The following is a 27,399-nucleotide window of genomic DNA, read 5'->3' as shown; positions in this document are numbered from 1 at the left end:
GAAGGTAAAATATGGAAAAATGACTTACTGGGTGCTGATTTGGCAAAACGAACTTCAGATTAAGACCCATGACGTCGAAGAGAATCCAAAATATGCATTTTCAGGTATAATCAAATGCACTTCCAGAACCTCATTTTTCTCGAATTTGAACTCATTATATTTGATTTCGAGCTTTCTTTTTCTCTCACGTACTCGAACCATCAAATATACGAACTCGATGCCAAATAACTTCCTCGCTATAAAAATAATTTATTAGAATCTAAATAATAATTTCAGGACCCAATTGGTAAATGTAAAAACTTGTGGAGCCAATACAATATCTAATTACTAAAATTAGGGACTAAATTGAATTAACTTAAATTATTATGGCTTGATCAAGACTACATCATAACTAGAGGACAAGTTCAGAACTTTACCGAAAATGGATGACTGAAATTGTGGTTTGCCCATCTTCCTTTTCATTATCTACCACCCACGTGATTTATTACAAATTCAACTCAATTTCAAGTTTCATTTCCCACGCAACTTTCAACCATTTATTTCTTTCTTTTCACGCATCATTGTCTTTCTTGGAAATGGTAGATTCAAGAGAGTTGAGGCCAACATCAGAAGCAGCCCCTAATGAAGAAGATGATGATGCTTTTATTTGCAGTTGCAGTTCTGATTTCCATGGTACTTCGTCTACCACCTTCTTGTTACTAAAAATCTCAGCAGCTCTGGCACGCTTGCTTGTGGGAATGGGTCCGCCGGCTTTGATATTGCCCGAAGAACAAGCATGATTCATGGTATCGGCCATGAGAAAAACCTGGAAATACTCCCTCCATCTGTATGTTCGAATCCAACGGCAACAAGGAAGGAACATCTCAATCTTATCAATAAGCGTCATCTGTTTGATCTTCCCCCGGACTCTAGAAAACAAGGAGTTCGACCAAAATAAAGACGAAGAAGAAGAATTACCGAATGGGCTACCGCATGACGTCGTGTCGGGATGCTATAGAGGAATGATTTTAACAGGGCAAACCAACTTGGTGGATCCGGAAGCGGTGGTGGAAGAACGAAGCAAGTCGCGGGAACTGGGTGATGCGTAGATTATCTCCATGTGCACCATCGGAGTGCAGAATTATAAGATGGGTGAAGGCGAGTGCGTTTTGGTGGCACAGGTTAAGAAGGAAAGCACGGTTCGGGATAACTCTTAGCCACTTGTGGTTCTTTATTATACATATTATAAAAATAATAATAATAATTACAGTGGTAGTACAACTCTTTCCACTTGTGGTTATTCATTTTCCAATAATTATTGAAATAGATAATACAAAATATGGTTGGTGAAGGTTGAGGTGTAGATTAGAGTGGGTGGTTGAGGATAATACAAAATTTGATTGATACATTAAACCCTACATTCAACTAAAAAATTTAACCCCACAAATTGGGGTGTTAAAGATTTGATCCCTTTGTGCTGTTTAATTTAATTAAAATTTATTTATAATTTTATATTTGTTCAATTTAGTCCTTAAAATTATATTTGCATATGAAATTGGCTCATACTTATTACTTATTTATATTTTTTAATTGGCCCGTAACTTTTTAAATGTGTATAATTTAGTACTTTTTTATATTAATTTCAACCTCACATTTTAAAATTATTTTGATTTGGTCCCTCATCAATGCATGTTGTTTAATTTATTTAAATTTTTACTTATAATTTCATATTTGTTCAATTTAGTCCTTAATTTTATATTTTTCATAAAATTGATCCATGATTATTTATATTCTTAGTAATTTACTCTAAATCATATACAATTACAAATTACAATTCAATGTTTGTGAAAGACGAAAATAATTAATCCAAAAATAAAAATTGACCTGATTTAAACTCAATCAGTATCTGATAAAGATTCGACCTGAATTTAATCTGCCAATGATGTGACCCGATCTGAACTAGATTTGCCTGAAGTTCATCCGAACTTCAATTAACCTGGTCTTTAACTGCTCCGAACCTAAACTATTTTGACATGAACTATTTTGACCTGAACTGACATCGATCCGAACTGAAAGTAACCTGACTTGAACTCGAACTGAACCTAGTGTCAAATCAACCTGAAAATGGCCTGACCTGATTTGACTTGGACCCGACCTGATCCGAGTCAAAGCATCAAATTTACCGACTTGACATGTATCCGATTTTACCCGACCTGATAAAATCCGACTGAAACCTGAACGATTACCTGATTTTAAATCCATAATAGTTTCCACCAATAATCTCATTACCCCTAAAACGGCAAAGTTACATAAGGACCGGAAAATGGTAGTGCCACACCTAGCAAGATCTAGTCTTTATCAATCCAGCTGATGGTTTTTGTTTTTATATTTTTGCAGGAAATGTTACTAATATGGAAAGGGTGGCTAACAGATAGACCTACATAAATACCAAACCAACCCTCCGTCCCCCAGATGTGGAACTTTATATTAAACCTGGTTTTCCAGACTTGAGTTAGTGTTCCGAGTATAATTCTTCTATTATTTTTTTTTAAAAAATAATAAAAGATTTTTTTTTTTTGTATATTTGGATAAAATCACATGCTATCATATCATATTTATGGGTCGGGCATACACTGTGGACATTTTGATTTCATATGAAAAGTTCACCCATTGAACTTATCCATTAAAAGCTTTTGCAGAGTATGATTCTGGGGAAATTGGGATTCCAGGTTTCAAGTTTTCATTTGATATAACTTCAAATATTGCGGCAGATAAGTTGTATGCCAAACAATACCTATCACTTTACCTGTTAGACATGAGGATTTGACTAGCAAGTAGTAAATTGCGACTGAAACTTCAAAATCATACAGTGGCAAGACCTGTATCACATGATCTAAGCTTTCATCAATTCATAAATTTGTTCAATGTATAGTTTATTCTGTAGCAAAATAGCTGTAAGCTTAGGTGACATTATCTCTCTAGCTATGGTGACGGAGAATACACGTCAAGGCAGGCTACATGCAATGCATGGAAAATTCACAATTCCATGGACTGCAAATCTTGAATTCATAACCGAGGTTATGATGATTTGCAAAATGAAAGATAAGAAATGGGTAGTAAAGATCAAAGCAATCTTATGAACTCGAATACGTAAACTTAACAAGAATGATAGAAGCAGGTTGAAACAACTATCATGGCCTACGTATTCAACTTTATAAAATAGAAGATGAAATTCATATAATTCTACAAACAGTGTTTCTCAATGTGTCATGACCAAGCTGTGCTCTCTCATTATCCCAAAATCCAAACATCCTCCCCTGGTGAGTTACCACCACAGTGTGGTACAGACCTGTGCTAACCTGTGAAACACGGTGAACTCTCAAGCAAACAAGGATTCTAGGTCTCGTAACTTTGTCACATAGGCCTGGAAAAACTAGGCTGCCACCAAATCCCTTCCACCCAAAGCCATAGACAGAACAACCATCAACAACAACAAATGTTTTCCTCTTTCTTGCACAAACCTACATCAAATTGTTACAATCATCATTCAATCATGCAAGCAAAGCATGTATGTTGCTTAAAGAAGATCAAGAGGATTCTTCTTCTTTTTCTCCCCCCCCGGGCTAATTGAAGTTATAGGAATTGAATGTGATCACCTAAATTAAGAGTCCAACACTACCAAATGACACCATGGCTGTTGGTAAATCAAATGGATTCTTCTAGTGACAAATATAGTAATGAATAGAGATGTATGCATGTGAAGGCTAGAGACTACAAGCATCCATGTTGGCTTAAATATGCTTATAGGACTGTAAGCAAGCTTTGCTATGTACTCAGAATTAAATATTATCAGCACATAGACAGAATGGAGAACAGACTACAGAGTTCTCAAGTTTGATATAGGTCTTCTGCACAAGTACAGTTAAATAGTATATTCTGATTCACTCAAACATATTACTCCATAAGATACGTTATAATAGTGGATAAGGCTAACCTGAACAGCAAGCCGACTCTTAAGGCTGATCAAGTGTTCTGGAAAAGTCTTATCGATTTCATCTCCATGGCCCAATTCACCACAGAAACCTTTTCTCCAGGTATACACCTACAACAAGCAAAGAAAACTGTAAAACCATAAAAAAACATAATAAACAACTACAAAGTTCAACTAAAATGCCTCATATCCACTTGAATCAACTGCCACAACATGCTCATCACCAGCAGAGACAAGAAGAACATGAATACCCTTTCTCTTAAATGTCTGGATAGCACGTGGGTGGAATTCATTTTGCTGCTCCCAATGGCCAAGGAAAATGTTAGAACCAGAACCAAAAGAGTAGACTACTCCATTGTCAGTTACAGCTAAAACATAGCTTGGGCCAGCAGCAATCTGAACTACAGAACCAACTCTCTCAGGCAGTTCAACCATTTTGGGGGTTGATCGGTCTTGATTGTCACCATGACCCAACTACCCATATGTGTTAGTTCCACATGTATAAACATGCCCTTGTCTTGTAAGAAACACAGTAAAATTCAGTCCAGCAGCTACCTGAAACCATGGGAAAAGAAGATGCAGCAAGTTCTTATTAAATTCTTGCCATGACAATAATAACGGTCTAACTTTAAAATCAACTCATCGAATTATACTAAATTTTTTCTTTATTGCAAAAATTCTCTCTTCCCTGACATTAAACATTAAATGAAGACTTAGTCTATCACAAACAGCATGGTTTTTGATGGCTTAAACCTTTATCACCAACAAACATAAACAACATTACTGACATCTTCTGAACTATATGTAAGCTTAACCATCATACTTGATAGGGTTCATGGCAATCATCAGCTTATGGAGCACAACAGTTACCTTGATAACCAAACCTAGCTGGTGCAAAAACAGAAGGCCATCATAGTGAAAATTTTACTCTCTCCTCAAATGAATAGGGGAAGGTAACAAAGATGACAGAGCATCAATGATAAAAACAACAAAATATACAACCAATAAGTACTAATATAAACATAGAAGTTTAAGATCTACTCATTGCAGAACCTATGGTACAAGCTGCTAAAATGCTCAAGCAAAACTAATCTTACACGTTACACACTTACACCATATAATGAAGACAATATACAATATACCTGTTTACAAGGAATTCCTTTCATTGGTTCAACAAGCCTTGGTCTAAAGATGGGGCAGCTTGTATCTCTGTGCCCACAACAAAAGGATGAATTGTCTCCACATGTAAAAACCTGCATCATAAGTTATTGGTGCCACTATGAATATGGAAACCACGTGAGAAACCAATCACATACATGCTTAGATGTTGGAAAAATAAGCAAACATTCACAAATCCGTAACCACAAAAACAAAAGTGGAAGAAAAACATATAAAATTAGCCAAAACGTTGGAGTTGAAAAGCAAGGATCAGTTAAACCATTCTTAGTTGAGGCATCTCTCATATGAGAAAATAGGTTATAGTTCTGTATAACAATCAAGTAACATGAGCTTTGTTTCATCATGCCAAGCCAGATTAAAAATCATCTGAGCTCATTCAACAAAGCTTTAGAGTTAGACTCAAGTCTGCCAATTTCAAGCTTTTCACCAGAGAAAACTAAGTACAACAAAAGGCCTGCTCGACTAATCAGCCATCAATTCATGCTCACAGATGGCTATTCATACTCTAAAAGAGCTAAATATAACCAAATCAGAGTCATAAATTTATACATTCTGCTTTCTAGGTTAGGTTCAGCTTGCTTCTGCCCAGAATTTAATATATGAAGACCATATTAAGGCCGCAACCATTACAAACCTTTCTATCTAAATTACCAAGAAAATGTTTGCTATGGTCCAAATTATAATAAACTTATAATCAAATTTAGTTGTATCAAGATATTAGGAATTGATCCATCCATCAGTTAATAGACTGAAAATTTGCCCCTGTTTAAGAAATAAGAGATATAGTGATTACGACTTACGAATATCTGACTTTATGACATATTCACAACATAGTGATGTTATCAGCATTCAGTCAAGTAATGTTTGTCGTTTTCATAAGTGGGTGGACTAACTTCAAAACCACACTAAACAACAACATCCGTATGCAATTACAAAAAATTGACATCAGCTGCTATGAAAAGGATAAGGAACTATATGGTTTGCAAATGTCATGCTCCCTGAGTATGCTATTGGCCAACTAAAAAACATAGCAAACTGAAATAAGGTAAGTAACAAACTTCTCCAGACTGCAAAACAAATGCAGCGTGATTCTGAGAAGCGGACACCTGAATCACATTAGCTGCAGAAGGGAAGTTAATCCTCCTAAACGCTACACATTGTGTTGTTTCAGGACCATGTCCGAGGACACCACACAGACAGGAACCACAAGAGTACACTGATGAGTTCCTAATTAGCAATGTGTGATACCTTCCGGTTGTTACCTGCATCTAGTAAACCAAACTGATAATAAGTGTTGAGTAACCACAAGTCTTTTCACGGCAATATAGGCAATATAGGATCTATAAGAGGTAAAGACAAAACATAAAAGCTCTAAATATGCTATAAACATGAAAAAAGAAACAAATGATAAAGGAACTACCAAACCACCACGCTAAAACCAGGCAAAAATGAAACCAAACTAAATGCTGAATAATCCACCATGAAAGAACGTGGAGCTCATCATAATTTCAACCGAAGTGTAATTTGAGTATTAATTTTATAGTTGCTTTTATTACTTCTGTTGCTTCAAAAACTAATTTAAACCAATTCCGTCACCAATTAAATCATAATTACTCCATTTACTTTTATATCCAACTACACCAGCAAAACCAAACCATACGAATCCAAACAGAATCTAAATCAGAACTAAATTCTGAAATCTGAACCGTTTCTAAAGTTAACAGACAAATATCAAAGTTCACAAATTTAATAATTCTAAAAGCAAATAAAATGATAAAAAAAGAACTATATATATATAAAGAAATAGTTACATTGCCTGCAGAGGTTTGGAACGTGTCTGAGGATTGCTCCACTGATTGCAAAAAACTCAAAACTCGCTTCTAGTTCCCATCACACCGTTCAAAAACGTCCCGTTGACGACTACAACTCATCCCTATATAAATCCCATTCGTCGAGCATAACTGAAACGCCGCTAAATCAACCAACGACCTGCATTTCGTCGGATAAACACGGCGACTCCCTCCGAATGTTCTCGAAGTAAGCTCCAGCGACACTAGGGTTTTGATTTTGATTTTGATTTTAAAAACAAAGTAGAGATGTAACGGATTTAGGGTTTTGATCAAAACAAGGGGGAAATGCAATCAAATTTTGAGGCGAAATCTTAAGCAATTAAAGCAAATTATAAAGAAAGAATCGGAAGGAAGGAGAATTGAGAAATTGAATTGCGACTGATGCTTTGGTTGGAAACTAATCATCAGATGGGATGGAAGTGAGAAAAAAATGAGTATTCACGGATAAGCAAGTACTTGGAAAACCATAGACTCGTGTGTGAAACAAAGGCGTTAAATGAATGGAAGAGAAATCATCTAGATGATTGCATAGATATCAAGGAATTAAAGATTCCATTTACACATATATAAAGTAAAAGGAATGAAATTATGATGCTGGTTTTCTTACCCTAGGAAACAGCGTATAATTAAGTAAGGGCATAGTTTTATTAATCGGGAGGCCAATGATCTGAATACTCAAAGATCGACATTACAAATCGATCCCCAAACATTTCATTTATTCATTTGTGGATTTAGTAATGAGATTCCTCAGTTTTGTATCTCCTGTAATTTTTCATAAAAAAAAATAGAGAATAAATGACCACGACATCATGTCAGTACTGATTTATCGGCTCCATTCCCAAATTGAAATACAAACTAAATTTCATTATTTAAAATTAAAGTATTGTGAAGTTTAGTGTCAAAATTGATAGTGATTAAGATGTAATTTACCCTAATAATAAAAAGTAAAATCCAAAAAAAAACACGTTTATTATATTTTTTTTTCATAATGGTAAAAGACCCTTAACATTTTGTATTTTTCAATTTGCCCCTTATATATTTGTTTTTGGTAATTTAAATCATAACATTGCAATTAATTTAAATAAGCCCTTATTAATGATCAACTAACGATCAAATAGTTTTATTGATATGACATGATAATGTTAATGGATGCAATTGAAAAAAAATGTATATAAATTGTGTTCAATAATTAAATAGTGGTTTTTATTTATTTTATTTAAAGGAGACCAAAAATATATAAGACTCAAAAACTCATAATAACAAAAAGACCTCCAATATTTAATATTTTTCCAAATATATATTTAATGTTATCATGCCACATAAGTAAAAATATCGTCCTTTAGTTCACCATCAAAAATGATTTATTTGAAAAAAAAGTTGAAACGTTATGGTTTAAATTGTAAAAAGAATATAATTGTAAAAGTGGAAAAATGGAGGGTTTTGTTTTGGTATTATGCCTTTGTGTTTCACCCACGGAGTAATTTAATGAAAATTAATATGCAAACAACCGTACGCCTAACTTCTATTTAATTTGCCTCTATAAAGTTATGAATCTCTTTTCCTCTGCGTCTCTTGCCAATTGAAATCCAGGTTTTTTTTATTAAAACCCAATTTTCCTGTTGGTCTCTTTCAGCTTCCTCCTACTGGTGTAAGTTTTATCTCCATCTCTGTCTCAAGTTCTCTCTCTTTTTCTTTTCGAGCTTTTTCGGTGCACATGTATTTCATTTTTGGGTGTTTTGGGCGAAAAACTTTCTATCCTACGACATTGGTTCGTCTTCTGGTGTATTAGGTTGGTTGATGTGCATAATGATAACGGAGGGTTTTTTTTTTCCAGTTTGGATTCCTGATTCTTGAATTTATTGAATATTATAGAATAATTTTTTCCTTGAAAGAGGAAGAGGAAATGAAAGATGATAGAAAAATAATTTGTTTTGGTCGAAATAGCTATGAAATATTGATGGCTGTTAAATTAGGTTCCTAGTTATTAACTCAATAAAATTGGCTTTTCAAAACGAACATTTTTAAACTTTCTTCAAGAATTTCTTATTTTTAAAGGTTTTCTCTTGAAAGATTGTTATTTGATTTATAGTGCTTTGGTGATCATAGGTTGGAGCCTCATCATGAATCTTGTTGAGCCTGTATATTGTATAAAAGCAAATCTTATTGCATAGTTTAAATAGGTTCTTGTTTTGGTTGTATATGCTCTCTCTCTATCTATCAATCAATCTATACGTGTATGTATGCGTGTATGTATGTATGTGGTCTTCTGGAATTTAAAAGAAATATTCATGTATTGACCCGATTCTTTGACAAATCATGCATAGAATACTGCCAATCATATACTAAAACCATGTTGTGTAATTTGGTAAATTATTCTTCTAATTTCATGGCACTTAGCTTGGATATGTTTTTCTAGTATTTACTCTTCTCACTTTTCAATGGAGACTTAAGGATGTTTGGTTGGTTGAAAATCAAAATAGTTTTTGGACAAATGCATCAATTTCAAGCCTTTCTGATAGGATAGTGTTCTTTTATCCAGTTGACTATGATCACATTCTTTAGAACTCTACATTTTCCCATTTTGCCGGTCGTTTAAGAGCTCCTTGTTATACTTTGATTATAGACACTTTTTCTGTCGAGTATTGTGCATTTGAGAGTTACTTTTGCAATCTAGTAAAAACAATTTTCTTTGTATTTCATATATGGAAGTGATATAATCAGCCTTTTTCACTTTCATCTAAAACTGTTTGCATATTGAAGCATGGCCACGGATCCGAACTCCTTTGGGCAAGAAGGGCATTCTGGGTCTGGAGATAATTCGCTCAAGTTCAAATGGAATCCAGTATCGGCGCCTACAAGTGACCTACACAAGGATACCAGTGGCTTTGATTGCAACATTTGCTTTGACTCTGCACAAGATCCGGTGGTCACCCTCTGCGGTCACTTGTACTGCTGGCCCTGCATTTACAAGTGGCTTCATGTCCGGACTTCTTCTCTTGATGCAGAACAGCCAGAGCGGAACTGCCCTGTGTGCAAAGCAAACATGTCTTCCGGCTCATTGGTTCCTCTCTATGGTCGCGGTACATCTTTGAACTCTCCATCCAAGAACCGTCACTCAGATTTGGCCATTCCCCAAAGGCCACCTCCATTTGGATCGAACCCTATAACCACATCATCTCATCCAAGGCAGCGACACGATGGAAACCTTTTACATTCTCAGTCTCGATCATTTCATCACCAGCAATACTTCCCTCACCCTCATGGAGGCTATGAAACATTGGCATCATCTAGCCTTGGTGGTATAGCAATGGCAAATTTCTTCAATCCTATGTTCGGGATGTTGGGCGAAATGGTCTATGCTCGGGTATCCGGGAGCTCAAACACCAGTATGTTTACTTATCCTTACCAATCTTGGCACCCATTTTTCGGGAATAACAATCTCAGGATGAGAAGGCAGGAAATGCAGGTGGACAAATCTCTTAGTAGAGTATCCATCTTTCTTTTTTGTTGTATCATTCTCTGTCTTCTTTTGTTTTGAAAGCATTGACTTTGGTATTTGTATAGTTGTAGAAAGATGAGTCAATGAACAGACTAAACACATGTTAATTGTTGAAATGGTTGTAAGGGAACTCGCTTTACATTTTTATAAATATACAAGCTATATCATTTTCAAGGATTAATGTGTTTAGAAGAATTTGTATATTTCGAATGTCACGTGAAACTCTATGGATTCGTTTGCTTTTTAGAAAAATATTCTCTGATTTTACTTTCACTTTCAGTTGTTTGAAAATTAGATATCATGTTTGGTTAATATAATGAAAACTTGAATTCTAAAAATAGTGAAAATATATTTAGTATCTAACTTTTAAGGCGTTTTTCCCGAAAAATCATCGGTGACAGGTATATTTACCGATCTAACACCGATCAGATTATATTTTCCGATCTGACACCCGTAGCAGTAAAGCGCGCTTCCTGCCCCGCGTTATATGCTGATTTGGCGTCACGTGGGGTATAGTGTGCCCCCTGTACCGCGCTATACGCTGACATGGCTTACACGTGGCTATAGCGCGCCCCCTGTTCTGTGCTATACACCACGTAGGAGTATAGCGCCGCCCCTGCTCAGCGCTATACCTTGGTACGAATTATATTTAGCACGGACTCTGGTCCGAGCTATACCTTTTATCTGAATAATTACATATAGCGCGGTACAGGTACCGCGCCTTATATGGTTATAAATACCTTTACTCCTGGTTAAGTTTCTCACATCACTCCTCTCAACTTATAAATTAATACAACAATTCCGTCAACGAGTAATAATTCTGATAATTTTCTCATATTTGATTTAAAAGTTCGTGCGGTTTTTCGTTATAAATTTTGTTATATATATTTTTATTATATTTATTGTTTATTATGATTATTTAAAAAAATATTATACTAATTATTTTCAATTATTTTTTGAAAAACAGGAGCATAAGTCAAAATAGTTTTGCAGTACAAGTAATAATATAAAATTATATTATTTAAATTATTTACGTTGATGTGTAAAAAATTTATTGTGTTATATTTTCGTTCATATATAATTTATTTAATCAGGTTTGTTTCAGTTTTTTTTGCAGATATAATATTGCCGCACTTTTAAACTCAAAGAATGGCGCGACTTTCAGCTATTGTTTATTATGATGGTGAAATTCGAGAAGATAAAATCGGCGTTGTTTTCGTATCAAATGAGCGTGTTAAAATATCATTCAAGAGAAACATAACTCTTGAGGAGCTGATAACGAAGATTTCAAGGAAGATTCATGTTGGAAGTAGTAGAAGAATGTCGTCGTTGCAGTACAGATTTCCAACATCATTGTTGTCATTAACTTATACAGCGTTCGAACTTTCGAATAATAATGATGTTCAAATGATGGTTGAAGCTCAAAGTAATTATTCAGACACTGCTATTGAGATGTATGCACATTTTGTTCAAGTGCGTGCTGTTCGGGATCAATCATTAAGCTCCCACTATGGGCTAACTGAACAAGTTGATCAAGTTGACAGCCCGACTACAGTAATGTGTAATGATTTTAATGCTATAATGAGGAGACATTCATCCGCAACTCCTTACGATATGTACCGAGGTTGGTCCACGAACAATACGTATGGCAACACCGTGTCCAGTTCGAGGGGAAGACATTCATCTCCAAATTTGTTTGACCATATGGAGATGCCATCGACGCAACCATCTATACAGTTTCCATTTGACACGATGACTTCAAGCTCTAGGGGGAGGCATTCTACTGCGAGTTTTTTCGACGTCAATGTCGATATTCCTTCCAGTTCAAGGGGAAGGCGTGCAAGTAGTAGGTTCTTCGACCTAAATGTGGAGAGCATGGAGGAACCATCATCTCCACCAGAAGAACCGCTTCGTGAGCCTGGTTCGGATGGTGCTGAGACTGGACTATTCATTCACCCAGAATCACCGCAATTCAACTCCGATGATGATGAAATTCCAGGAAATGTGGCACAAACTGACCCTTCTGCACACATGTATGAAACTGATTATGGTGCAATGTATGGGCCTGAATTTGCGGATATGTCTCATCTTGGTGACTATGGATATTACTCATCAATAAATAATAGTGAGTTATATTTAGGCATGGAGTTTTCAAGTAAAGAAGAAGCGGTGATGGCTATAAAAAAATTACAATATCCGTAATTCTGTTCAGTCCAGAGTCAATCGATCGACGACCGAAAAATATGTATGCTATTGTGCCCGACGCGAAAATGGATGCAATTGGATGGTTCGCGTATCGAAAATGAATAGGAAAAATAACATATGAGAACTAACAGTATACAACGGTCCTCACACATGTTGTGCTGGAGGGGTCAACCAAGATCATCCCAACTTGGACTCTGAAATGATATGCTAAGCCATCATACCCATGGTAAAAGCAAGCTCTCATATAGCTATAGTTGTGTTGATTTCAGCTATACAATCGCAGTATGGATACACTGTCTCCTATAAAAAAGCTTGGTTGGGAAAACAAAATGCCATTGTCAAACTTCATGGCGAATGGGATGCATCTTACAACGAACTTCCAGGTTGGTTTAGGCTGGTGCGGACGTTGAATCTTGGGACAATTGTGGACTTCGAAAGCTCCTATGTATACCATAATGATCGAGTTCTTCGCGATCGAAGTCAATTCTACCGGGTTTTTTGGAGTTACCCACAGTGCGTTAATGTTGTCAAATACTGCAAGCCTGTGATCCAGATCGACGGGACTTTCTCGTATGGAAAATACAATCAAGTTTTATTATTGGCAGTTATCCAAGATGGTAATCGCAACATTCTTCCAGTTGCTTTTGCTCTTGTCGAAGGAGAAGATACATATTTTTTGGTTTTTTTCCTCCGAAATTTACGTGCACATGTTATCACGAGGGAAAACATCTGTGTCATTTCAGATCGCGGAGCTATGATCAAAGCAGAAATGGAGTCTTTGGGTCCAATGTGGCAACCACCCTTTGTCCAACATAGGTATTGTCTCCGACACATTGCTGCGAACTATCATGGAAGGTACAAGAAGAATGATGAGCGTCAATTAATTGTGCGCATGGGTAAGTGAAACTGATGTAGTTTGTTTTCTTTCAATCGTTTTAATTTTGCAAAGAAAGCAAGTTAGTAAGTTATACATTTTTTGATCATGTTACGAACTACTTCCTCGAACGTTTGAATCAATGCTTCAAGATTTACGGGTAAAGAACGAGAAAGGATACGATTACATCAGCCTCATCGATAAAGAATTGTGGACGAACACATATAATGGTGGATATCGATATAGACACATGATGACCAACTTGGCTGAGGCAATCAATTCAACCTTAAAGGGTGCACGTCACTTACCTGTAGCGCCTTTGGTAAAAACTACATATTTTCGTTTGGGGCGCTTTTTGTGAAGCTTGGGGGACAAGCTTAAACTTGGATGCAAGGCGGTCATGTCTATCACCCTAGATTAGTTGCAAATCTACAGAAAAAAATTGATGCATCAAATGGAATGTCTGTAACAAGCTTCTCTAGAAGGCATGAAATGTTTCGTGTCACAGAGTTGTCGCGACCTCTTCAAGGGATTGAAGTTGTGTCGTTAAGAGTAAATCTATGGGACAGAACGTGCGACTGCAGGTTTTTTAAAGCTTTGAAGTATTCATGCTCTCATGTGATAGCAATTTGCTCGCATACACGTCAAGACTATAACCATTTTGTGTATCCCGTATACCTAATATATGAAGTTTTTAAGGTATACGAATTTGAGTTTCCCCCCATAGGTAATGACAAAGACCCTGATGAGGTTCAAGATTGGATTCCGATTGTACCAAATCCGAGTTTATTGAGGGAGTGTGGTCGTCCAAAATCTAATCGAATTCATTACGATATGGATATTCGAGAAAGATCTAGACAAGACACAAGATGTGGCCATTGTAGAAACCCAGGACACACTAGAAAAAACATGTCCACTTCTGTTGTCATCAAGTAACAAGTGATGAGGAAATGATGTATTTGTTTATCAAATAATAATTCTTGTACTTTAATTTGCATTTTCTTCAAGTTAATGTCATTCGATAATCGCTGATGAAGATTAAAAAAACGAACACAATCATTAAATTTTATCAAACTAATAACAATTTGGTATTTAAATACAACAAATTTACAATAAGAATTAAATGATAACCAAATTACAATAACTGATATTAAATGGTAATAAACAAAATTAACTGAAATACATTAAAAAAAAGTCTAACAAATTTAACAAAATAAAGTAAGTATTAAATGAGATATAATAAAAAATTACAATTTAACAAAATAAAGTAAATACAAATATAATAAAAAAATCTATCGATGCCTGCGTCGCGAATGTGTTCCGCAGGGTGGTGGCTGTCGGTCTCGAGGAGGATTTTTTCGTATCACTGGTTCTGACTCCTCGCTGTCGTCGTCGTCCTGAGCAGGTACATTAGGTTGATGAGGAGCTGATGACGATGAAGCATCTCCATAGAATAAAGACCCTGGAGGTGTATGACTGACTATCCCACCGGCCTGCGAAAACTGGGAAAACTCATACATCGCTGAGTGTGAAAACTGTACAATAGGTGTTTGTGCTGCGACCATGGGTGATGAGGCTGAACCCGCCAGATATCCAGCATATGAACCCCAAGTCGGATCTACAAACATAGACCCATAATAGTCTCCAGGAGGGGTCATCTGTGACGGTGGTGGCGGCGGGGTCATAAAACCAAGTGAAGGCGGTGACGACATCTGGTAATGGAAAGGCGGAGGCATCATATATGGCTGCGGCATCATAAATGGCTGCGGTGGCTGCTGTGAATGTCCTACTGGTGCAGCTGAGGATGAACCGGAAGCACCTGCTCTCCGTCCACGAGTCGGGGGACGATGGTGCTGTGTCGGTGAACGTCTTTGTCGACGTCGCAGAAAAGTCTGCCCTCGTGCATCCTCGGGAAGCAGAAACGGTTTCCCGTTACTATTGAACCACTCATAATAACCGTCAGCAAACATCAAGAGGTCATCAAAAATGGGCTCTCTACGGGGAAGACGCCGATGTCGATCCTTCCACAACACGACCCACTCATGATGCCTCACCAACCAATCTGTATATGTCTTGTCGCGTCTATCTAAGCTATGCAACTCATCCATATTACGAGGTGCTTCCAAAATTGGTTGAAAACAACCAAACTGTCGGAGCACACGATCAGTAGAGTGCCACTCGACGGTCGCATAACAGATCAGAGGGATCATCGCCATCCAAACATTTGATGGGCCCCTCAACTCATGTGGGATCACCGGCCTCACATCATCAGTACAATATGGCACCCATTCAAACTAAAACAAATATTATATAATTTTTTATCAAAATAATAATCTTATTATATAACTATAATCTAAAATCGATTTTTAAACATTAAAATTCATACATGTGTGCCAGCCTTCTGATCGATTAGCACCCTAATTTTTTCTAAATCATCAGGTAGCTCTTGATGATTTTTCCTATCAGTAGACCACTTATTCAAGGAAAAAAAATATTATACGTTGTATAAAATTATTAATATACAAAATCAATTTTATAATTACAAATAATTTAAATTAAATTAAAACGTTAAAATGTTACCGTATCAGCAAAGTGTCGAGATATATGATTTCCATCCAAGCGAAGTAGACCGCCTTCCATTATATATCTGTAAAAAAATTATATTAGTAAAATAATAAATAAAGTAAAATGCTTAAATAAATTAAATACACAATATTAAAAATATTATAAAATATACCTTAAACAAATAGAGTATTTGAGAGAATTTGAGAGAATATAGTATGATGAAAGTAATGGACGAGGGGTATTTATAGGGAAGGTTGGGGGGTATTAAAGGTATAGCGCGTCCCCTGTACCGCGCTATACCCCACGTGTCAGATAAACAGCTATAGCGCGGAACAGGGGGCGAGCTATACCCACGTGTAAGCCATGTCAGCGTATAGCGCAGTACAGGGGGGCGTTATACCCCACGTGGCGCCAAATCAGCATATAGCGTGGGTCAGGGAGCGCGCTTTACTGCTACGTGTGTTAGATCGGGAAATATAATCTGACCGGTGTTAGATCGGTAAATATACCGGTCACCGGTAATTTTTCGGTAAAAATGCCAACTTTTAAAATATAGATGAACATATAAGTATTAAGTAATTAAATTAAAATATAATCACTATAAATTTTTATTATATAAATCTAACATGTGAGTTATACAAATATAAAATAATGATGTTAATAAGAAATTATATAATATAAAAATGATTTAAGTTTATAATAAGAATATAATATTAATGTATATTGGATATCAATTAAATTTAAAAATACATAAAAAATTATTATTATAAACAAAAGCACACAAAAGTGTCATTAAAATAAAATATATATATTTAATGATATTTAATACCCTCAAACTTTTGGAAGAAAAATTAGTTTTTGTTGGTGTTGAGGGCGCGATGGCTAATACTTCAACTGATAGCAAGCACCGATACTTGGATTCGGCTTGGGACTAATCTCATTACCGTACAATAATAAGAAGATAGCAATCCGTGCCTCCTTCCTTGATTATCTAGGCTAGTAGTATGGTCCTCAGTTGCCTTAAACCTAAAAACACTCAATCTAATCTTTTGACTAACAAAATCACAACACCTATATGACAATTCACAAATTTTATATAGCAATCTATAATATTGACGTGATAGTTCACGATATTGTTGTGACAATACACGATGAATGATGATGTTATAGATAAGTTTAATTGATTTTTTAAACTAAATTCAAGGGCCTAATTGATTTTTAAAAAAAGTTTGAAGACTTATTTATTTTTCGAAAAAATTAAGAAATCATTTAAATCTAAATTATAAAATATAAATAATTTTTAAAATATTTAATACATTAAATATGAAAATATTAAAAAATACAGTTTAAGGATCACATTGATTGTAAAAAAATTTAGGGACTACATTATTTTGTACAAAAGTTTGAGAGTTTCAAATACTATTTAGTCAAAAAACATATTGCTAGAATTTAGAAGGATTTGAACTAGTGTAAATTAAGTTAAAAATCTAGATTATGTGTTTTCATATTTTTAAAATTTTCAAAAAAAATTTAATGAAAATACATGATAGTTTACAAAAACTTACATAACAATATAGAATATTGACGTAATAGTTCACGATATTTTGTGACAATACATGATGAACGATGATGTGATATATGAGTTTAATTGATTTTAACCAAGTTCAAGGATCTAATTGATTTTTTAGTTAGTTTGAAGACTATTTATTTTTTAGAAAATTTAAAAAAATCATTTAAATTTAAATTATAAAATATAATTTTTTAAAGATATTTAATACATTAAATAGAAAATTATTAAAAAATAAATTATTAAAAGATTCATTATAAAAAAGTTTAGAGGCTACATTGATTTTTCCACATAAGTTTGAGAGTTTCATATACCATTAAGTCAAAAAAAATAATTTTATAACTTAGAAGGATTTAAACTCGTGTAAATTAAGTTAAAAATATAGATTATGTGTTTTCATAATTTTAAAATTTCCAAAATAAATTTTAATGAAAATACTAAATACATATTTTTTTATGTTTTCATATTTCCTCTTATTTTTTATTTTCATTTTCCATAAATCATTTTCTAATTTTACAACTAAACATATTTTATACAACGTTTTATATTTTCTAAGAAAAATAAAAATAATCTATATTTTCTATAACCAAACGGACCCTAAGTATTTCAATAAAGTGATGTAATTTTTTTATTTAATTTAATACTTAAGTGTCATTTTGTTGTAGTTTACCTAAAAGAGTGAGTAATTTTAAAAAGGTTTGACAACTCCAATCAATAACAATAGATTATATGTTTATCTTATTTAAGGGTGAATATTCAATTGAATCGTGTCGAGTTAAAAAAATGAGTTATTCGAGTTGATAAGTCTTATTTTATAACTCAAATTTTATTTGAAAATTTCTTAAGTTGAGTGAAGTTGTTCAAGTTGTTAGAGTTTCTATTTAAATTTAATTTTAAATTTTATATTGTTATGGTAATGATTAATTTCAATTTAAACAACTTTATATAACTATTGTCATGGGGCTAGACTGCTGCTAGCAAGCTCGTGCGGCCTTAGTCGCGTTTTTGGTCGAAACGGTGGCTAAGTATCTCAAATGACTAAGCAAAGGTTTCTTAGAACGAAGCGGAAACAAACAAAAGAAAGGAAAGCAAAGAGATGGGCACTCAAAGTAAAGAGTAGAGAGAATGAGTGAATGCTAACTTCCTCAAAGTGATGATGACAAATGAAGTGGGGTAAGTCTCCTTTTATAGTTGAAGTCCCCTACATCCAACGGTTACAATTGAATTATATCAATAGTTCAAAAGAAAGCCAACTCTATCTAAAACTCTAATTTCTATCATTTTTAAATGGATAATTATAAGAGAAAATGGTGGGATTTATCAACAAGATAAATAAGGAATTACCATGCCTTATATCTTCATCTAAATGAGTGGGCCAGCTCACCTAGGTCTTTTGGAAACTCTTTTGGATCCTTTATAAGGCCTAAAACGTGACAAAGAAAGCTTTGGGCAGCCATGATGGCATTTCCCTCAGTCTTGGGCTTGCGGTCCGTAACATTCTCCCCGACTAGATCTAGCGGTGCCTTCATCACACAACTAGAGTGAAAAGAGTCAATCTCATTTTTTTAAATTTCCACAAGGCTTCGGTAGGTACCCAACTCCCCTCACTCACGGGAAGTCTCTTCTACTGAACAAGGTATTCATGCCTTGGACTACATCTCACTTATCGAATGACTCACTCTGCATTGATGGTTTTAATTTCTTTCTCATATGAGACCCTTACTCCGACTGGAGCTCAGTATGACCTACCTTGATCTGGGTTCCACTCATCCTGGTGAAATGACTTCAACAAACTCACATAGAATAGTAGATGAGCTCGGATGGTCGATGATAGCTCTAACTTGTAGGCCATGGTGCCTACTCGTTTCACAACTTTAAAGGGACCCTCGTATATTCACACAAGCCCAGTCAACTTGGCAAGGACTAGATTGACAAATTTGAAATTTATATCTTGACATTTTTTATCAGCCTATTTTTTAGTTCGCTTCCCCGTAAACAAGCCCGAGATAAGTCTTAATTCTCTTACCATTCCTTGTCAAATTGACACGCTACTAGATTAGGCCCTTGGTACTCGATCACAACCGTATTTGGTGTGAGCTGCTGCTACCCGATCACAATATCAAACGAGTTTTGGTTGGTTGCTTCACTCTATTTCAAATTGTAAGAAAACTGGGTCATATCTAGCAGCTTCAGCCAGTCATGTTGTATGACACTCATACAGTGCCTAAAGTAGATCTCAACAAGTGCATTTACTCTCTCGGTTTACCCATTAGTCTATGGATGGACACTTATCGAGAAGTTCAAGTATGATCCCATCAACTTAAACAACTCCTTCCAAAACCTTGACGTAAAACTTGTGTTCCTATCACCAATGATCGTCTTTGGAACACCGTAGTACTTCACCGCGTACTTGATGAAAAAACAAGCCGCCTCCTTGGATGGGCACACTTTGGATGATGGAATAAATATCCCATACTTGGAAAATCGGTCAACAACAACCATGATGCTTGAATATCCTCTAAAATTAACACATCGACTATGAAGTCCATAGAAATACTTCGCCATGATCTCTTCGGGATCAAAAATGGCTGTAACAACCCTCCTGATTTGTTTTGTTTGATCTTGTCTTGTTGGTACACAAGGAAAGTCTTCAAATAGGCCTTAACATCATTGCCCGTATGCGACCAATAATAGTGCTCCGCTATCAAGGCCAAGGTCCGGTGAATCCCTGGATGTCTCATCCACTTGGAATTGTGGCAATCCCTAATGAGCTCCTTTTGTAATCCCCCAAATTGTGACACATAGAGTCAATATCCTCGAGCATACTTGAGCTCTCTCTCAAGCCAAAACCTCTAGGTTTTACTCTCCTTAGCAAGTTCTTTTAGTGATTTTGCCATAGGGTCATATAATAAGCCCTTCTTGACATGATCTATCATCGGTCCCTCCAACAAGCTCATCATCCTACTAATGTGCATTCGAATTAAGGCATTGATAACGAAATTCACTTTCCCTGGTTTGTGTTAAAAGGAAACATCAAACATGGTAATAAACTTTTTCCAACGAGCATACTTCAATGACAACTTTTCTTTGTGAGGAAGTAAATGTTAGCAACATTATCTGTGTACACCACAAACTTTGACCCAAACACATAATGTCACCATATGTGTAGACAATCCACAATTACAGTCATCTCATTCTCATTCACTGTGTATCTTTGCTCAGTCTCATTGAGCTTTCGGCTCTCTAAAGTAATCATATATCCTTTTTGCATAAGGACCCCACCAATCCCAACCTCGGATGCATCAGTGTAAATCTCAAAAGGCTTAGTGCAATCTGGCAACACCAAGACCGGCTCACTCACCATCGTGAGCTTGAGTTCATCAAAGGATTTATGACACTTCGGTCCCCAATCCCACGCCTTAGCATTTTTCAACAACTCGGTCAATGGTGAGGTGATTCTAGAGTAGTCTTTGACAAACCTCTAGTAATAGTTAGCCAACACAAGAATGATCTCAACTTTTTACCTTGGTTGGTGCTTCCTAATCTTCAATGACCCGAACCTTGTCCCTATCCATCTTGATCATGCCACCTTTAACAATGTGGCCATGGAACAAAACTTCCTTATGGTCAAATAAGTATTTTTCATTATTGACATAGAGCTCATTTTCTCGCAAGACCAAGAACACCTCCCTTAAGTGTTCAACATGCTCATCCAATGTCTTTTTATAAACCACGATGTCATCCAGGTAGACTATAACTTGTCGAGAAAGGGTTGTAACATCTTGTTCATGAATATAGAAAAAGTGGCATGAGCATTAGTGAGGCCAAAAGGCATCACAAGGAATTCATATGAACCTTACTTTACCACACAAGTTGTCTTCGGTTCACCCCCACGACTATCTTAACTTGGTAATGGCCCAATCATAAATCCAACTTAGTGAACCACCTCGCTTCACCAAGTTAATCAAACAAGCCCGCAATAAGTGGAATCGGGTACATGTTCTTCACCATGAGTTTATTTAAAGCTCTTTAGTCGATGCATATCGGAAGTAACTCATCGTGCTTCTTCTGAAACAACATTGACGTACCATAGATTGACTTAGAAGATCTATTGTAACCAACATCAAGGAGATCTTTCAACTGCCTGCGCATCTCCTCTACTTCGGGAAAAGCCATTCGATAAGGAGCTCGAGCTGGTGGCTCAACATTCAGCACAAGCTCAATCTTGTGATCTACATTCCTCTTCGAATGTAACTTCTTCGGTAACTCGGCAGGCCTTACATCCTTGAATTATACTAACACACGTCCCACTTCTTTAAGAAATTCCTCGATTATGATAACATCATCACACACCAAGGTAACTAAAAAAGTCAGCTCCTCTTTGCACACCACCTTAGGAAACTAAATTGCAGACAAGATCTTGGTCCCTACTCCAGACCCTTAATTCACTAGGATAATGCATTATTTCTATGGATCCAATATACATAAATAATTAGCAAAAGGAACAGGAAAAAAGTTGATATGGTCTAAGAAACTCAATCCAAGCACAAAATCAAAGTCAACAAGAGGAATCACCTAGACAACTTCCTTGTTGGACCAACACCAACAACCAACTCAACTTTCTTTATGAATCCCACAATCGAAACTTCTTTAGCATTGACAGTCTTGATGGAACCACTTGCCGTCTCCACACAAAGGTCAAGCTTTTTAGCAACTTGTTCTGACATGAACAACTTTGAGGCACTTGTATCTACTAGTGCACTCAACTTCTGGTCAGTAATGTTGATGTCCATGAACATCAACCCCTTCTTATTCCCTCCCTTCTTGACCTATATAGTACTAAGTATGGAGCTAAACTTGAGAATCTTTTTCTCTTCCCCATCATTCTCCATAATGCTAGAGAACTTGTTCTTCTACATATTCTCATTCGTCAAGTGCCCAAGGCCTTTGTAGTTATAACATTGGATAGGTTGTTTGTCCTTCCTATCTTCATTCTTTCCATTCTATGGCTTACTCATGCCACTCGAATCTTTTTCGCCTTTGGTTTTGACAAACTTTCGAACATGGTCCCCTAGTGATCCTTCTTGCTTGAGGCGTCTCAACCTTGACTTTGCCTCTTCCTTGGTATACTCCAGATAGAATTATTCATCGAATTCAACTTAGAAGTCTCAATAGCAGGGCTTCCATGCTTCACATCATTATACCTCCATCGCCACCACAAGAGTGCCCCTTAGACAAGTAAACACTAGAAACGCTTACTTTCTTGACATCATCCTCAATGTCCATGGCTTGAAAGTATTGGTCCATCCCCCAAAGAAAATTCTTCATATCTTAAAAAGACTTGGTCCGCTTAAACTTGTCAGGCTTAGGGATATCACCCACGGCTTTAGGCGCTCTAGCCGCTAGGTTACTCCTGAATGCAGCTTTTCACACCAATAGCTCGTTCTTGAGTAGCTCGACCTCCCTTTACAGCTTAACAACATCAAGGTCAGAACCCTTGCTCTTGAGTTCAACGACTTCTTGTCTCAAATCCATGATCATCGGTTATCTTGATGTCAAATCTATTGAGGCTTGTTTGTACCTCTTCCTAGATACTGCCATAGGTCTTAAGCTTATCGAGATACAATGACTTTAGCTTATCCAAATCCACATAATCTAATTGCTCTATGGAATCTTTGATCTCCTTCATGGAATCCTCTAACTTGGTAATTCTCCCCTAGACCGACGATAAGACATCATTCAACGGAGCTATCTTCTTTGAAGTGTTGTGAGACTCATGTCCCTCATAACCTATTGTCTCAACATGTTGCGGTGTCATCTCAGTAGAACTAAATTCACTATAATACCACTTGTCACGGGCTAGACTACTGCGAGTAAGCTCGTGCAGCCTTAGTCGTATGCTTGGTTAAATCGACGGCTAAGTAACCCAAACAACTAACCAAAGATTACTTAAAACAAAGTGGAAACAAAAAAAAAAAGAAAAGAAAGCAAAAAGATGGGCGCTCAAAGTAAAGAGAAGAGAAAATGAGTGAATGCTAACTCGTATTCCTCAAAGTGATTATGACAAATAAAGTGGGCTGAGCCTTCTTTTATAGCTGGAGTCTCCTACATCCAACAGTTACAATTGAATTACTTCAATGGTTCAGAAGAAAGCTTACTCTATCTAAAACTCTAATTTCTATCATTTTTAAATGAATAATTACAAGAGATAATTGTGGGATTTATCTACAATATAAAAAATGAATTATCATGCCTTATCTCTTCATCAAAATGAGTGGGCCAGCTCCCATGGGTCTTCTGAATCCTCTAGAAGGCTCAAAACGTGGAAAAGAAAGCTTTAGGCAGCCTTGATTGCATTTTCCTCGATTTTGGGTGAACGGTTTATAACATTATGTACAATATATATCTTAATATTGTTTTTATATGTGATATACATATATCATGCAGAGTTGAGGGACTTAATTTGAACTTGCAAATCAATCTACTAATTATTAAAAATTTTGATTTATTTGAGTCTTATTTTATAACTAAAATTTTATTTAAATTTTTTCTAGTTGAGTAAATTCAATTAAATCTTTTTAGTATCGAAATGAGTTAAAAATTTAAGGTCTGTTTGTTTCATGAAAAATAGATTCTCAAAGATAAATTTCGTAAAATGAATTACATTTTCTAGATATCATTTTACGTTGTTTGGATGATGTTGTGTAATTCATTTTCCACACCTTGATAATTTTTTTAAAAACAATATTGATTACAAACATCAAATACAATAAATAATATTATTTCTTAAAAATGTTATTTTTAAAATATTAGAGTAATTTATTTAATATTATTTATGTTAATATAATTATTAAAATATTATATCTACAATTTTATAAATAAAAATATTAAAAATATTATATTTTATTAAAATAAAATTATATGAATAATATTAATTATATATTAATATAAGAATAATATATTATTAATTATATTAATTACTTATCAAAATAATAATATTATTAAAATATTTAAAATAGAATATAAATAAAAATATTATATTATATTTTATTCATTATATTTTAAATATTCAATAATATTATTTTTAGAAATTAATAAATAATATTGCTTTTATTAATAATTTATTATATATTATTAAAATAAAAGTATAACATAATATATTGTAATAATATTATTATAACAATAAAAATATAATATTATGTTATTAAATTATCAATAAATAAAATTTAATAATTAATTTTTTGTTGAAATAATATTAAAATAATATATTTATATCAAATGTATAAAATAATAATGTTTTGAATGTTTATGTTTTGAAGTGAAAAGTTCATAAAATGACTTATGAAAAATCAAATCGTTAGTCATTTTTCAAAAAATAAAAATGAAATTCAGTTGACCATAAACATGAGTTACATTGACCATCTATTTTTTGTCAACCAAATGCAAAAAAATAAATAAAATATTTTTCTGAAAGCCCATTAGAAAACAAACAAATCCTTATTTTTAAGTTGAATTAAGTTTTCCTCGCTCCTAATCTTATATGTCATGCATGATGTCATCTATCGTGTAGTTATTTTTTTAATAATATTATTAAATTTTTATCTAACTTAAAATTAAATGATAACTAAAGTATTAGAATAAAAAAAGATAAAAAATAAAATAGGAATAATTTAAAGTTGAATTAAGTATTAAGCAAAACAAATAGCATGAACATCATGAATACATAATAAATCATTTAATCTGATTATGTTATTAGGGTTCTAAATTAAACTACACATATAGTAAGTTATCTAAGTTTGAAGTGAATAAAGTTTGATTAACACTCAAATTGAATAGACTCGAATATGATTTGAATTCTTAATGATTCGAAGCAAGTTATTTGATATTCGATTCAAACTCGAATTTGATTCAAATTCTTAATGAATCGAAGTAAACTACTTGATACTCGACTCGAAAATATTATGAGCAAATTGACATATATATATATATATATTAATTTTTTAATTTTTAAAAATAAATTATTAACATTTATGTTATATATATATATATATATATATATATATTTAAAGAAAACGGGCCTCGTTAAAAACCCTACTACCAACCCAAGGGTTAGGGTCCTAAAAGGGGAAAAGAGTACCCAACTCTATTAACCATAATTTAAATCAGCCATTACATCATTCAAAACAAACCTAGGGCATCAATTACAAGAGAATAAAAGACATTACAATCTAATGCCTTCTTTGCTAAAGTATGGGCAACCTTATTCGCTTCTCTAGATATATATGAAATAGAACAACTATAAAAAGTGTTACATTTAATACGAATATCAACCATAGTTACACCAATGGTGGAAAAATCACCCTCCGAATTATTATAGCAGTTGACGACAGTGGATGAATCTAGTTCGAAATGGATATCACGTCATCCCTCCTGTAAAGCAAGGTTGATAGCAGTAACTAAACAAGCTAATTCTGCAAAGACATGTTTAGGGATTCCACCTGAAGTCATAGCCAAACCACCAAGGACCATTCCTTACGTGTTGTGCGCAATAACCCCAACTGCTACCAACTGGAGTGACATGCTAATCACTTGTCCTCGGAGTGGACGCCATCGAGCAACCACATCAACAACATTATGTTGAGAAGGTTGTCCTCGATACACCCCAATAAACTCTTGATGCAACATCTTAGCATTAGCTACAATTAGCCAAGTGGGTTGCATTTTTCCCTCGTGCACAAAACAATTTCAAGACTGTACCTGGAATACCGGCCATTCATTAGACTTCTCGTACATTTGAACAATCTCTAAACATGTGTAATGTTGTCTCTACAGCCGACATACACAAAGGGCAAATGCCCTCACTTAAACCTGCACGTCGCTCTCTATATTCCAAAGGTAATGTCGCACGTGCTAATCGCCAAATAAAAATACGTACCTTTGGAAGAACTTTTAGTTTTCAATTATTTTCCACAATGGAGAAGGCTGGTCGATGTCATGGGTAGACTTCTGTAGCCACCAATAGGCGGATCTCATCGAATAATTACAGGAGGAATGATTGCCTTATACTATCTTGTCAGTCATACATGGTGCTATCGGTGTTCGGAGAATTGTTTCTACATCACTTTCTTCGGCCAAGGTGTTACAAACCTTGGTTGGATCTCACCGTGGTTGATATCTAAACATGAGATCACCATAGCGGATGTCCCTCTACTGATAGATAATGTAGGTACCTGACAAGTTTATCTATTTCGTCCCACCCACAGATCCTCAAATAAACGAACCATACTATTACACCCAACTCGCCAAAAAAAACTTGGTGCCAATTCCTGTAGAGTTTTAAACAATCCCTTCCAGGAATAAGAGCCCTTTCTCCCTTATTTAATATGTAACAAGTCACCATTCAGAAAGTACTTGGCCCGATAAACCCGTGCAAACAAAGTTTCTGGCTCGTTAATCAATCTCCACAACAGGTTCCCTAGCATAGCAACATTGAAGGATTTCAAATCTCTAAAACCTAATCCACTTACCCGTTTTGGTTTGTAAATTATACATGCATCACAAGGCTCACATAAAAGAAAGAAGTAATAACTCTTCCAAATGATCAACTCGTCCAAGCCTTGGAAAAGAAGACTATAACAGTAGTAGACTTGAGATGACTTTTTGAATGGGATCCTGATCTTATTTGGTCGA

General features: G+C 35.0%; 1 protein-coding gene and 1 pseudogene across 1 annotated transcript; one reads left to right on the top strand and one right to left on the bottom strand.

Moving 5' to 3' along the window:
* Nucleotides 1-3,029: 3,029 nt before the first annotated feature.
* Nucleotides 3,030-7,290, bottom strand: LOC120144009 (annotated as a pseudogene).
* Nucleotides 7,291-8,631: 1,341 nt separating this feature from the next.
* LOC120144008 (E3 ubiquitin-protein ligase RMA3-like) lies at nucleotides 8,632-10,615 on the top strand. The gene is made up of 2 exons (XM_039158184.1): nucleotides 8,632-8,647; nucleotides 9,760-10,615. Exon 2 carries the CDS (start codon nucleotides 9,761-9,763, stop codon nucleotides 10,535-10,537), a length of 777 nt encoding a protein of 258 aa, XP_039014115.1. The 5' UTR covers nucleotides 8,632-8,647; nucleotide 9,760; the 3' UTR covers nucleotides 10,538-10,615.
* Nucleotides 10,616-27,399: the final 16,784 nt, after the last annotated feature.

Source organism: Hibiscus syriacus, unplaced genomic scaffold, assembly GCF_006381635.1.
Source record: "Hibiscus syriacus cultivar Baekdansim isolate YM2019G1 unplaced genomic scaffold, ASM638163v2 tig00110865_pilon, whole genome shotgun sequence".
Lineage (NCBI taxonomy): Eukaryota > Viridiplantae > Streptophyta > Magnoliopsida > Malvales > Malvaceae > Hibiscus > Hibiscus syriacus.
Note: the sequence above shows the minus strand (reverse complement) of the source record. Positions and strands in the feature narration are given on the sequence as shown.

Excerpts from the sequence above, each read along its gene's own strand:
- LOC120144008 (XM_039158184.1), top strand. The coding sequence starts at position 9,761 with ATGGCCACGGATCCGAACTCCTTTGGGCAAGAAGGGCATTCTGGGTCT.